This window comes from Corylus avellana, chromosome ca5, assembly GCF_901000735.1.
Source record: "Corylus avellana chromosome ca5, CavTom2PMs-1.0".
NCBI classification, from domain to species: Eukaryota; Viridiplantae; Streptophyta; class Magnoliopsida; order Fagales; family Betulaceae; genus Corylus; species Corylus avellana.
The window spans coordinates 34,648,232-34,660,328 of NC_081545.1; the positions used below are offsets into that span (position 1 = coordinate 34,648,232).

The following is a 12,097-nucleotide window of genomic DNA, read 5'->3' on the forward strand; positions in this document are numbered from 1 at the left end:
AACACACATATGAAGTCATTTCTAAAGTACAAAATTTGAATCCATGTTGAACCTGATCTTCTTCAAAGATTTCTTTATAATCAAAGGTTTTGATTTGCTCATTGTTTTCTGGTTCAACTTCTTTCAAGCCTGCTTCTTTACTCACAACAGTTGCAGATGCAGAGTAAGAGTGATTAATAATGCTTTCTTCATGACTCAAGGTATCTTCTTTAATCTCTTCCTCCGACAGCTCAGACACATTTGTTATAGTCAAAGCATTGAAGTCCCTATTTGGCTCTGCACACACCTGTAAGGTCTCTGATTTTGTTTCCTCGATCAAATCTGTTGCCTCAATTTGTTCTATAAATTCCAAATCTGTGCTTTTCACCTGTTAAGCAAATAAAGCATTCGGTCAATAACTAAAAATTGACACAAAACAGAATATTTTGGGAACCGTTCAGATTTTGTGTTCAAAGTTGACCTCTTCTTTTAACTTCATTGCATCACTTTTGTCTTCCTCTAAGATTTCTTTTGCTGAGACTTCTCCAACTGATGAAGAGAGGTCTTCACTAGTTGGTTTCTCTGTGTTCAACTTTTCTGGATTTGTACTTGAGGCTGCTGTCTCTGATCCCCTAGATTCCTATTAAAAAAGAAAAGAGAGAGAGAGAGAGAGAGAGAGAGAGAGAGAAAGTAAAGAAAGGGTTGTTAGTTATAGAAGAACACGCATATGAAATTATTTTTAAAGTACAAAATATGAACGCAAGTCCAACCTGATCTTCTTCGGAGATTTCTTTATAATCAAAGGTTTTGATTTGCTCATTGTTTTCTGGTTCAGCTTCTTTCAAGCTTGCTTCTTCACTCTCAACCGTTGCAGATGCAAAGTAAGAGTCATTAATAATGCCTTCTTCTTGACTTAAGGTTTCTTCTTTAATCTCGTCCTCAGACACCTCTGGCACATTTGTTATAGTCAAAGAATTGAAGTCCCTATTTCGCTCTGCGCAATCCTGTAGGGTCCCTGATTTTGTTTCCTCAATCAAATCTATTGCCTGAATTTGTTCTACGGACTCCAAATCTGTGCCTTTTACCTGGTAAGCAAATAAAGCACCAAGTCAATAACAGAAAATGGACACAAAACATAATATTTTGGGAACTGTTAAGACTTTGTGTACAAAGTTGACCTCTTCTTTTAACTTCGTTGCATCACTTTCGTCTTCCTTTATAATTTCTTTTGCAGAGACTTGTTCAACTGATAAAGAGAGGTCTTCACTAGCTGGTTTCTCGGTGTTCAATTTTTCTGCATTTATACTTGAGGCTGCTGTCGCTGATTCCCTAGATTCCTATTAAAAAAGAAGAGAGAGAGAGAGAGAGAGTCATGAAAGGGTTGCTACTCATAGAAGAACACACATATAAAGTCATTTTTAAAGCACAAAATTTGAATCCATGTCGAACCTGATCTTCTTTATAATCAAAGCTTTTGATTTGCTCATTGTTTTCTGGTTCAACTTCTTTCAAGCCTGCTTCTTTACTCACAACAGTTGCAGATGCATAGTAAGAGTCATTAATAATGCTTTCTTTATGACTCAAGGTATCTTCTTTAATCTCTTCCTCCGACAGCTCAGGCACATTTGTAATAGGCAAAGCATTGAAGTCCCTATTTGGCTCTGCACACACTTGTAAGGTCTCTGATTTTGTTTCCTCGATCAAATCTATTGCCTCAATTTGTTCTATAAATTCCAAATCTGTGCTTTTCACCTGTTAAGCAAATAAAGCACTCGGTCAATAACTGAAAATTGACACAAAATAGAATATTTTGAAAACATTTCAGATTTTGTGTACAAAGTTGACCTCTTCTTTTAACTTGGTTGCATCACTTTCGTCTTGCTTTAAGATTTCTTTTGCTGAGACTTCTCCAACTGATGAAGAGAGGTCTGCATTAGCTGGTTTCTCTGTGTTCACTTTTTTTGGATTTGTACTTGAGGCTGCTGTCTCTGATCCCCTAGATTCCTATTAAGAAAGAAAAAAGAGAGAGAGAGAGAGAGAGAGAGAAAGTAAAGAAAGTGTTGCTAGTTATAGAAGAACACGCATATGAAATTATTTTTAAAGCACAAAATATGAACGCAAGTCCAACCTGATCTTCTTCGGAGATTTCTTTATAATCAAAACTTTTCATTTGCTCATTGTTTTCTGGTTCAGCTTCTTTCAAGCCTGCTTCTTCACTCACAACCATTGCAGATGCAGAGTAAGAGTCATTAATAATGCCTTCTTCTTGACCCAAGGTTTCTTCTTTAATCTCTTCCTCAGACACCTCAGACACATTTATTATAGTCAAAGAGTTGAAGTCCCTATTTTGCTCTGTGCAATCCTGTAGGGTCCCTGATTTTGTTTCCTCAGTCAAATCTTTTGCCTGAATTTGTTCTACGAACTCCAAATCTATGCCTTTTACCTAATAAGCAAATAAAGCACTGAGTCAATAACAGAAAATGGACACAAAACATAACATTTTGGGAACCGTTCAGACTTTGTGTACAAAGTTGACCTCTTCTTTTAACTTCGTTGCATCACTTTTGTCTTCCTTTATAATTTCTTTTGCTGAGACTTCTTCAACTGATGAATAGATGTCTTCACTAGTTGGTTTCTCTGTGTTCAAATTTTCTGTATTTGTACTTGAGGCTGCTGTCTCTGATTCCCTAGATTCCTATTAAAAAAGAAAAGAGAGAGAGAGAGAGAGGGAGTCATGAAAGGGTTGCTACTCATAGAAGAACACACATGAATTCATTTTTAAAGCACAAATTTGAATCCATGTCGAACCTGATTTTCTTCAGAGATTTCTTTATAATCAAAACTTTTGATTTGCACATTGTTTTCTGGTTCAACTTCTTTCAAGGCTTCTTCTTCACACACAACAGTTGCAGATGCAGAGTAAGAGTCATTAATAATGCTTTCTTCTTGACTCAAGGTTTCTTCTTTAATCTCTTCCTCAGACACCTTAGGCATATTTGTTATAGTCAAACCATCGAAGTCCCTATTTCGCTCTATGCAATCCTGTAGGGTCCCTGATTTTGTTTCCTTAGTCAAATCTATTGCCTGAATTTGTTCTGCAAACTCCAAATCTGTGCCTTTGACCTGATAAGCAAATAAAGCACTGAGTCAATAACAGAAATTAGAAACAAAAAATAGAATATTTTGGGAACCATTCAGATTTGTGTACAAAGTTCACCTCTTCTTTTAACTTCGTTGCATCCCCTTCGTCTTCCTTTAAGATTTCTTTTGCTGAGACTTCTCCAATTGATGAAGAGAGGTCTTCATTAGCCGGTTTCTCTGTGTTCAATTTTTCTGCATTTGTACTTGAGGCTGCTGTCTCTGATTCCCTAGATTCCTATTAAAAAAGAAGAGAGAGAGCGAGAGAGTAAATAAAGGGTTGCTACTTATAGAAGAACACACATATGAAGTAATTTTTAAAGCACAAAATTTGTATCCAAGTCCAACCTGATCTTCTTCGGAGATTTCTTTATAATCAATTCTTGTGATTTGCTCATTGTTTTCTGGCTCGGCTTCTTTCAAGCCTGCTTCTGCACTCACATCCGTTGCAGATGCAAAGTAAGAGTCATAAATAATGCTTTCTTCTTGACTCAAGGTTTCTTCTTTAATCTTTTCCTCAGACACCTCAGGCATATTTGTTATTGTCAAAGCATCGAAGTCCCTATTTGGCTGTGCACACACCTGTAAGGTCCCTGATTTTGTTTCCTCTGTCAAATTCATTGCCTCAATTTGTTCTACAAACCCCAAATCTATGCCTTTGACCTGCTAAGCAAATAAAGCACCGAGTCAATAACTGAAAATGGACACAAAACAGAATGTTTTGGGAACATTTCAGATTTTGTGTACAAAGTTGACCTCTTCTTTTAGCTTCGTTGCCTCACTTTCGTCTTCCTTTAAGATTTCTTTTGCTAAGACTTCTCGAACTGATGAAGAGAGGTCTTCATTAGCTGGTTTCTTTGTGTTCAATTTTTCTGCATTTGTACTTGAGGCTCCTGTATCTGATCCCTTAGATTCCTATTGAAAAAGAAGAGAGAGAGTAAAGAAAGGGTTGGTACTTATAGAAGAACACACATATGAAGTCATTTTTAAAGCGCAAAATTTTTATCCAAGTCCAACCTGATCTTCTTCAGAGATTTCTTTATAATCAAAGCTTTTGATTTGCTCATTGTTTTCTGGTTCAGCTTCTTTCAAGCCTGCTTCTTCACTCACAGCTGTTGCAGATGCAGAGTAAGAGTCATTAACAATGCTTTCTTTTTGACTCCAGGGTTCTTCTTTAATGTCTTCCTCAGACACCTCAGGCACATTTGTTATTGTCAAAGCATTGAAGTCCCTATTCGACTCTACACAATCCTGTAGGATCCCTGATTTTGTTTCTTCAGTCAAATCTATTGTCTCAATGTGTTCTACGAACTCCAAATTTGTGCCTTTGACCTGTTAAACAAATAAAGCATTGAGTCAACAACTGAAAATGCATAGAAAACAGAAGATTTTGGGAACTGTTCTGATTTCGTGTACAAATTTGACCTCTTCTTTTAAATTTGTTGTGTCACTTTCATTTTCCTTTAAGCTTTTTTTTGCTGAGACTTCTCCAACTGTTGAAGAGAGGTCTTCATTAGTTAGTTTCTCTGTTTTCAAATTTTTTGGATTTGTACTTAAGGCTGTTGTCTCTGATCCGCTAGATTCCTATTGAAAAGAAAAGAGAGAGAGAGGGAGAGTAAAGAAAGGGTTTGTACTGATAGAAGAACACATATGTGAAGTTATTTTTAAAGCCCAAAATTTGTATCCAATTCCTACCTGATCTTTGGAGTTTTCTTGATTATCAAAGCTTTCGACTTGCTCATTGTTTTCTGGTTCGGCTTCTCTCAAGCCTACTTCTTCACTCACAACTATTACAGATGCAGAGTGAGAGTCATCAATGTTTTCTTCTTGCCTCAAGGTTTCTTCTTTAATCTCTTCCTCAAACACCTCAATTTGCTCTCTTGGTTCATCTTTCTGGAAGACCTGTTCCAAATCTTCTTCACCTTTTGCTGTTACCTTAGCACTATTTTCTGCAGGCTCAGCAAGCCTATTATTTTCATCATTGCCTTCAGCCATTTTTATTGAACATGTGTCCTCATCTCTTTTCTCTATTGAAGCTTCTGTTGGAATCGGGTTCTCATCTTCTCCCTGCAGACCTTCCTCTTGTTTCACTGGTGGAGTATTAAGAGTTTTTTCAGGGCTTTCAAGTTCAGGATCTGCGTCACATGCAATGCCCTCCCCTACTGCATCTTTCTGTAAAATATCTTCTGAATCTTCTTCCCCTTTTGGTTCTCCCTGTGCACTGTTTTCTCTGGCCTCATCTCCCACGTTAGTGTCATCTTTGTGTTCAGCCACTATGGCAGGAGATCCGTCCTCATCTTTATTCTCTATTGAAGCTTCTGTTGGAGCTAAGTTCTCACCTTTTCCTTGGAGGTCTTCCTCTTGGTTCACCAATAAATTATCAAGAACTTCTTCGGGGCTTTCAACTTCATGATTCCTTCCTTGTACAGGGTTCTCTTGTGGATCATCTTTCTGCAAGAGCTGTTCTGAATCTTCTTCACCTTTTGGTGTGACCTTTACACTATTCTCTGTAGTCTCAACTTGTTTGTTATTGTTATCATTGTCTTCATCCACTTTGACAGGAAATGTATCCTCATCAGTGTTCTCTATTGAAGTTTTTGTCGGAGCCAGGTTATCATCTTCTCCCTGTATACCTTCCTCTTGTTTCACTAATGAAATATCTAGATTATTTTCGGGGCTGTCAACATTGTGATTTGTCACACCTACAATGTTCTGTCCTGGTTCATCTATCTGCTGTGCCTTCTCTGAATCTTCTCCACCTTCTGGTGTTACCTTTGTACTGTTTTCTGTAGTCTCAGCTACTCCGTCAATATTATCATTGTCCCCAGCCACTTCAACGCAAGATACGTCCTCGTCTCTTTTTTCTATTGCAGCTTCAGTTGGAGCTGGCTTCTTACATTCTCCCCGGAGGCCTTCCTCTTGTTTCACCAATGGATGATCAGGACAGTTTTCAGGGCTTTCAGCTCCATGATTTGTCTCACGTGCAATAATCTCTCCTGGTTCATCTTTTTGTAAAGTGTCTTCTGAAATTTCTTTACCTTCTGGTCTTGCCTTTGCACTGTTTTCTGTAGCCTCAGCTAGCCTGTTATTGTCAATGTTGTCCTCAGGAACTTTGACAGAAGACGTGTCCACATCTCTTTTCTCTGTTGAAGCTTCTGCTGGAGCCTGGTTCTCAATGTCTCCCTGCAAACCTTCCTTTGGTTTCACAGTATCAAGAATTTCTCCAGGGCTTTCACCTTCATGATTTGTCTCTCCTGGTTCATTGTTCTGTAAAACATAATCTGAATCTTCAACTTTGGGTACTACCTTTACACTGCTTTCTGTGGTTTCAGCTGGCCTGTTATTTTTGCCATTGTCTTCAGCCACTTTGATGAAAGATGTCTCCTCGTCTCTGCTTTCTATTGAACCTTCAGTTGAATCTAGGTCCTCACCACCTCCTTTTAGACCTTCCTTTTGTTTCACCAATGAAGTATGGAGAATATTTTCTGGGCTTTCAACTACAATGCTCTCCCCCGATTCATTTATCTCCAGTCCCTGCTCTGAATCTTCCTCACCTTGTAGTGTTACCTTTGCACTATTTTCTGTAGCCTCAGCTAGCCTGTTATTATCATTGTTGTCCTCAGCCACTTGGACAGAAGATGTGTCCTCGTCTCCATCCTTTGCTGAAGCCAGGTGCTTGGCTTCTTGCCAAAGGCCTTCCTCTTGTTTCACCAGTGAACCATAAGGAATTTTTCCTGGGCTTTCAACATCGTGAATTTTCTCATGTGCAAGGCTCTCACCTGTTCTGGCTGTCTGCAGCTCCTCAAAAATCTGCATTAGGATTTTAGTTTCAATTTTAAGTAAACAATTTAAGATTTTGAAAGGAAAACCAAGTTAGCCTTTTATTATAGAGAATGCTTACCTCTCCAGTAGATTTCTTTGCTTCCTTGTTATTATCTTCAAAGATCTGTACCAGACCTTCTCCAGTGGACTTTCGTGAGAGCTCATTGACATTGCCTTCTTTTATGATCTCTAAACTATCATCCTCTTCCCTTGACATTTTCGTTTCCTTTTCGTTGTCTTGATAGTTTTTTGTTTCTTTTTCAATTACTTTTGGTGTGACAAATGTAACATTGGCTTCTTCAATCTTTTCTTTATCAGCATCCCCACTGCCTTGTATCGTATGTCCATCATGCGCCTGTTTTAACAAAATGAAAACGAATTGAAAAAATATAGAAAATGAGATCTGGTGTGTGAATACATAGATACACACGCACATATATGCATGCATGTACATACATACATATGTATGTATCTAATTATAAAGTCTACATTGCAGTCAAACCTCTTCCTCTATTTTCTTCTCATCTTCACCACTGAAGTTTGATGCTGCTTCCTTAAGACTTTCCACTTGAATCGTAGCAGTCTCATCTCCAGTGTGTACAGTGCTGTAGACTTTAGTTGTGTCGTCTTCAAGTAAACCTTCTTCAGTATCATTACCTGCATTAGATGTTTGAGGATCATCATTTCCAGATCAAGCTGGTCTCTCCCTCTCTCCACACTCCCCCCATTCACACACCACCTGCTTATGCGTTGAGTGGTGAATACATATAGATACTTTGTCAGCAGTTAATAGTGACTGTGGCGTTACTGAAGTGCTGATGAGGCAGTGAACTTTGGTGTTTACTTATAGAAGTTAGGTCCCAGCTATCCTGCTAAGGACTATTTGTTATGTAATTACTTTGTTGATTATAGTTACCCAATAGGCAAAATTTTGAATGGTGATAAGCATGAGCATGGTTAACTGAAATAAATCTTCAATTCAGTTGACTGGGAAAGAGAACTATGGTGCATCCTTATTGAAGTATGGTCCCATCCTTGCTGCTGAAGCATCAAAAGTTATAAAATTCTTTTGTCAAGTATAAATATCTAAACAGGATAGAACTTTTTAGTGATCAAATCCCCTATATTGGAGATTAGTCACTTTTTAGTGTCCGTTATCACTCTATTGAGATCCTACATGCAGCAGCCAAAAGCTTGTGATCCACTTGCTTTATTTAACCTTTAAAATTTGTTGAAATTTTGAATTATCTAAGAGCAAACAATGGTTGAAGTTTTGAAACTACTCACTTTTTGTTGTGATTCTATGTATCTCTGTATCGATAGCTGCTTCCTTATTTGTCACCTCTGGCATGTTCGCCTCAGCAAATTTGTCCTCTATCTTTTCTTCAGAGTCTAGTCCATAAACTGTTTCAAGTTCCTTGATATTTTCTCTTGTTTTTGCAATCATTTCCATTCTTACTGTCCCTTCTGTACTTGTATGCTCTGATATTGTGCTTTCTGTGCTTTCATATGCTTCAGATGCATTTGCAACTTGCCTTTTCTCATGTACAGAGGTTCCATCTGATTTGCGAATTTGTTCATCAGTTCTTTCGCCTGCCACTTGTCCTGTTTCTTCATCCAATAAATGTCTAACATGTAAATCGTTGGCATTATTGTTTGGAATTTCATCTTCTGCACTTTCAGTCTTCTCATTTGCATCAATCAGTGGGAGATTCTGCGGCCAAAATAGAACATCAGAGATCTCTTCATCATCTATGGGAGAGAACTATTTACTTCAGTGAAATGAAAATAAAATACCAAAAAAGGGGTCCAGAATATACCATTCTGATAAAAAAAAAGAAAAAAAAAGGGAAAATCTAACCTTTTGCCCAGGAATTTCATGTCCAATGATATCATAAGTAGCAGTTGGTTTGTCATCCTTCCTTTTCTCCTTGGAGCCATCTTCTGGATTTTCAAATTCAACATTTTCTCTTGAAACAGCTGTTTCAATCTCCTCAGAAATCACATTCAATGGTCTTTCAGGCTTCTCCTTTTCTGGTTCATGTTGCTGCAATAAGCTAAGCTCAGGGCTTCCCCCATGTTCTGTCGATGCCAGTTTGCTGTGCTCTATGGCTTCTATGAGTTCTGTTTTGTTGATGTTATCTTCATTCACTATGGCAGTAAATCCTTCGTTAGCTCTATTCTCCCCTGCTGAAGCCTCTGCTCTATCCAGGTCCTCACCTTTGCTCTGCATACCTTCCTCACATGCCATGGAGAAAGCATCGGGCTTTTTGCTATAATTTTCAACATCTTTGTCGCTTTCACTTGCAGAGCCATCAGCTTGTGCAATTTTCTCGTAGCTTTCCGCTTGGTTTATAACTTCTTTTGTACTATCAATGACAATATTTTCAACCCCAATTTTAGGGTCTAGTTTGAATATGTCAGAATTGTCTACTTCCTGCAAGTGCATCTCTTCTCTGACGAAGGGTGTATCTGAGCGGTTATTATTTTGCATTTCATCTTCAACTGGAGTCATATATTTCTCTTGCTTGTTTAATTCAGTTGTTTCTTGGTTTTTCTCTTCACATTCAATACTGGCGGCCTCTTTAGTCTTCTCTTCTACTTTGGGTCCATCTTCTTGTTGGCTTGCCGTGTATTTTGGTAGGGTGACAGATGACCCTTCAAGCTTGTCCTCAGCATCATCTCCAATATCTAAGGCTGCTTCTTTGTCATTCTGACTGTCTGGTCTTTCTGCTACAGTTGAAAAGGAGACATCTTCAATGCTATCACACGTGACATTATCTTTTTCAACCTTCTCATTTCCTATCTCTTCACTTGGCCTAATTGCTTCAGTACCCTTTTCCTCAGTCACCAAATCAGAGTAACTCTCATGTTCCTTGTTCTCTACTCCTTTCAAATTTGTTTCTCCAAGTTCTTCTTGAAAGAGTATGGTGGCAGTGGTAGAGGATTTGTCTATGGTTTCGGATTTGGTACATGGATCAGTCACTGTTTCAACATTTGTGTTTGAGCTTTCGACTGTCAAAACAGGGGTATGAACTGAGGCTTTATCATTTTGACCCACGGTTGCCTCAATTGTGCTGATAACTTGTTCGCTTGATTCTGCGTAACTACTTTTGTCCAACTTTGTCTCTCCAGCCTCATATTTCTGTGCACCCTTCATCTCTTTTTCAATACTTTGTGGAATTTCTTTAAAGGAAGCCTGTTGATTTGAGATTACTTCAACATTTTGGTCAAGGATGCTCTCATCCTTCAAAGTCCTGTATCCTTCAACATTGAGGTTTGCTTCTTCATTCGTTGCTATTGGTGAACTGGTTCCGATAACATCTAGTGTGTCATGGTTTTTGTTACTCTGTATTACCCTTTTGTTTGTCTCTTCCGTGGCTTCTTTTATCTCACTTCCTGTCTCTTCTCCAGCCTCAAATTGTTCAACTTTCTGGAGCTGCTTATCATCCTCTGCGATCACCATTTCTGCTTTACATGGTATTTCATCAGCCTGACAATTTTCTCATCTGTAGTCAATCAGGGACAGACCATGTCATATTTTTTATACAATATATATTATTCCCATTTAATATCATATCCTCCTTTTCCTCGTCTTCTTACTCTGTTCTTGTAATATTATTTTTTTATCTAGATTAAAGGAAACAACTGTGTCCAAACCTGTCAACTGTGCGTTGTGCATTTGACACTAGTTGATCACATGTCAGTCATTTTATGACATTAAAAGAACTTATTTTAAAATTTGTGTAGGTCTGTGTGTAACACATCCATGCATGTTAAAGGAATGCTGTGTTGGACACATAATCACCTTTGATGATGTCATATCTAACTGTTTGAACGAGTAGCACCGCATTGATTCATAAATAGAATGTACATTTATATTTGAATATATTTTTGGGAAATTTTTCTTTATAGGAAATATGTCCTGTCTTTGTTTCTCTTTTACCAAAACCATTCACTTCCTATAGAGTGTTGTTTATGATTACACTAAACACCAATCTGAAACAGGCGCTTGTCTATTTGCTTGTTCCAACTTACTTTTAGGGAAAAGTTGTTGCAAGAGACTTTTTGGTTTCTTAAGGCAATGAGATGATGTAAACTGCTCTAAAAGCACCAAATGCAGGTCTTGCACTGCCAATAAAATTCCTACACTTTTTGTTTGGATCCTGTAAACTAGATGATCAGTATGAGATACTCACTTAAATAATAGGAATGTATCTTGTTTTACTCTACAGTGCCACCTGTAACATGCTACTTTCTACTTTGCTATATTTGCTTGCTATGCCAATATAACTGACTACGTAACCCACTTCATTGCATTCCTGGTGTAATTCATTGATCCATTATTTCTATACCTATCTCACTTGAACTTGACCTTTCTAATTCATACACTCTGATTCAATTGCTGTCAACTTATTTTAAATGTTCAAGTTATATTTCATTGACTATCTAACATGAATTGGAATACAGTTTAAGTAATTAGTCTTTCTTTCTTCTTGACAAATGTGCAAAAGTGTCATAACTGTAAAGAGTAGACATTAGTTTCTTGGCTAACCTGGAAGAAATTGAAATTTATGTGCATATTTGTCTGCGACTATTGTTGCTTTAGTTTCAGGTAGGGGTTTTATTCTGCAATTAAAAGTTTGTATTATTTGTATACTTAGTTCGGTAGCTATCATTGTTTTGTGGTTGCAGTTGTGATTTCTTTTATGTGTGCATGTGAGATACAATATTGAGTTCAGAATAGGCTTCTTTTTTTTTACAAAATTAGATAAATCAGACCATCTTAAAGATGATTAATGCCAAGTTAAGAATTACATTATGTGAGTCTTGCCTTACGAATAAACTGTTGCGTGCCTCTGAAATCTACTTTATTAGTTCTCTGCTTCAAGAGGGAGACAACATTTTGTACCATTGCTTTGGTCTGTAAAATCTAGAACTGGTAAACAAGTATCAAAATTCTTATCCATTGTAACCCTTTTTAAGTATCTAAAAGACTAAAACTAAAGGAGTAAAAACCTACGCAACCATAGAGGTTGAACTGATTTTTAGTAAACAGGATGATGTACTGGTAGAAAAGAAAACTAGAAAATGTCACAACTTATTCTTTTGGTTTTTATTCTGATCGAGGTGGATACTGATTGTGTATATCAATTTT

At 37.5% G+C, this 12,097-nt stretch overlaps 1 protein-coding gene across 1 annotated transcript; it reads right to left on the minus strand.

Moving 5' to 3' along the window:
• Window positions 1-1,349: 1,349 nt before the first annotated feature.
• Window positions 1,350-10,486, minus strand: LOC132182228 (uncharacterized). The gene is made up of 15 exons (XM_059595418.1): window positions 8,801-10,486; window positions 8,227-8,653; window positions 7,442-7,596; window positions 7,019-7,294; window positions 4,813-6,927; window positions 4,135-4,449; window positions 3,874-4,032; window positions 3,466-3,780; window positions 3,197-3,355; window positions 2,788-3,102; window positions 2,516-2,674; window positions 2,108-2,422; window positions 1,825-1,983; window positions 1,407-1,731; window positions 1,350-1,363 (listed from the first exon to the last, which is right to left on the minus strand). The coding sequence occupies exons 1-15, from the start codon at window positions 10,403-10,405 to the stop codon at window positions 1,350-1,352; spliced, it is 6,813 nt and encodes a 2,270-aa protein (XP_059451401.1). The 5' UTR covers window positions 10,406-10,486.
• Between the last annotated feature and the right edge of the window lie 1,611 nt (window positions 10,487-12,097).

What these genes read in the sequence shown, in the direction of transcription:
- LOC132182228 (XM_059595418.1), bottom strand. Translation starts at nt 10,405, where the DNA reads ATGGTGATCGCAGAGGATGATAAGCAGCTCCAGAAAGTTGAACAATTT. An exon ending in ACATAGAATCACAACAAAAA is followed by an intron (nt 7,597 to 8,226) that starts GTGAGTAGTTTC and finishes CATCTAATGCAG; the next exon opens with GTAATGATACTGAAGAAGGT. An exon ending in CAACGAAGCTAAAAGAAGAG is followed by an intron (nt 3,781 to 3,873) that starts GTCAACTTTGTA and finishes TTTGCTTAGCAG; the next exon opens with GTCAAAGGCATAGATTTGGG.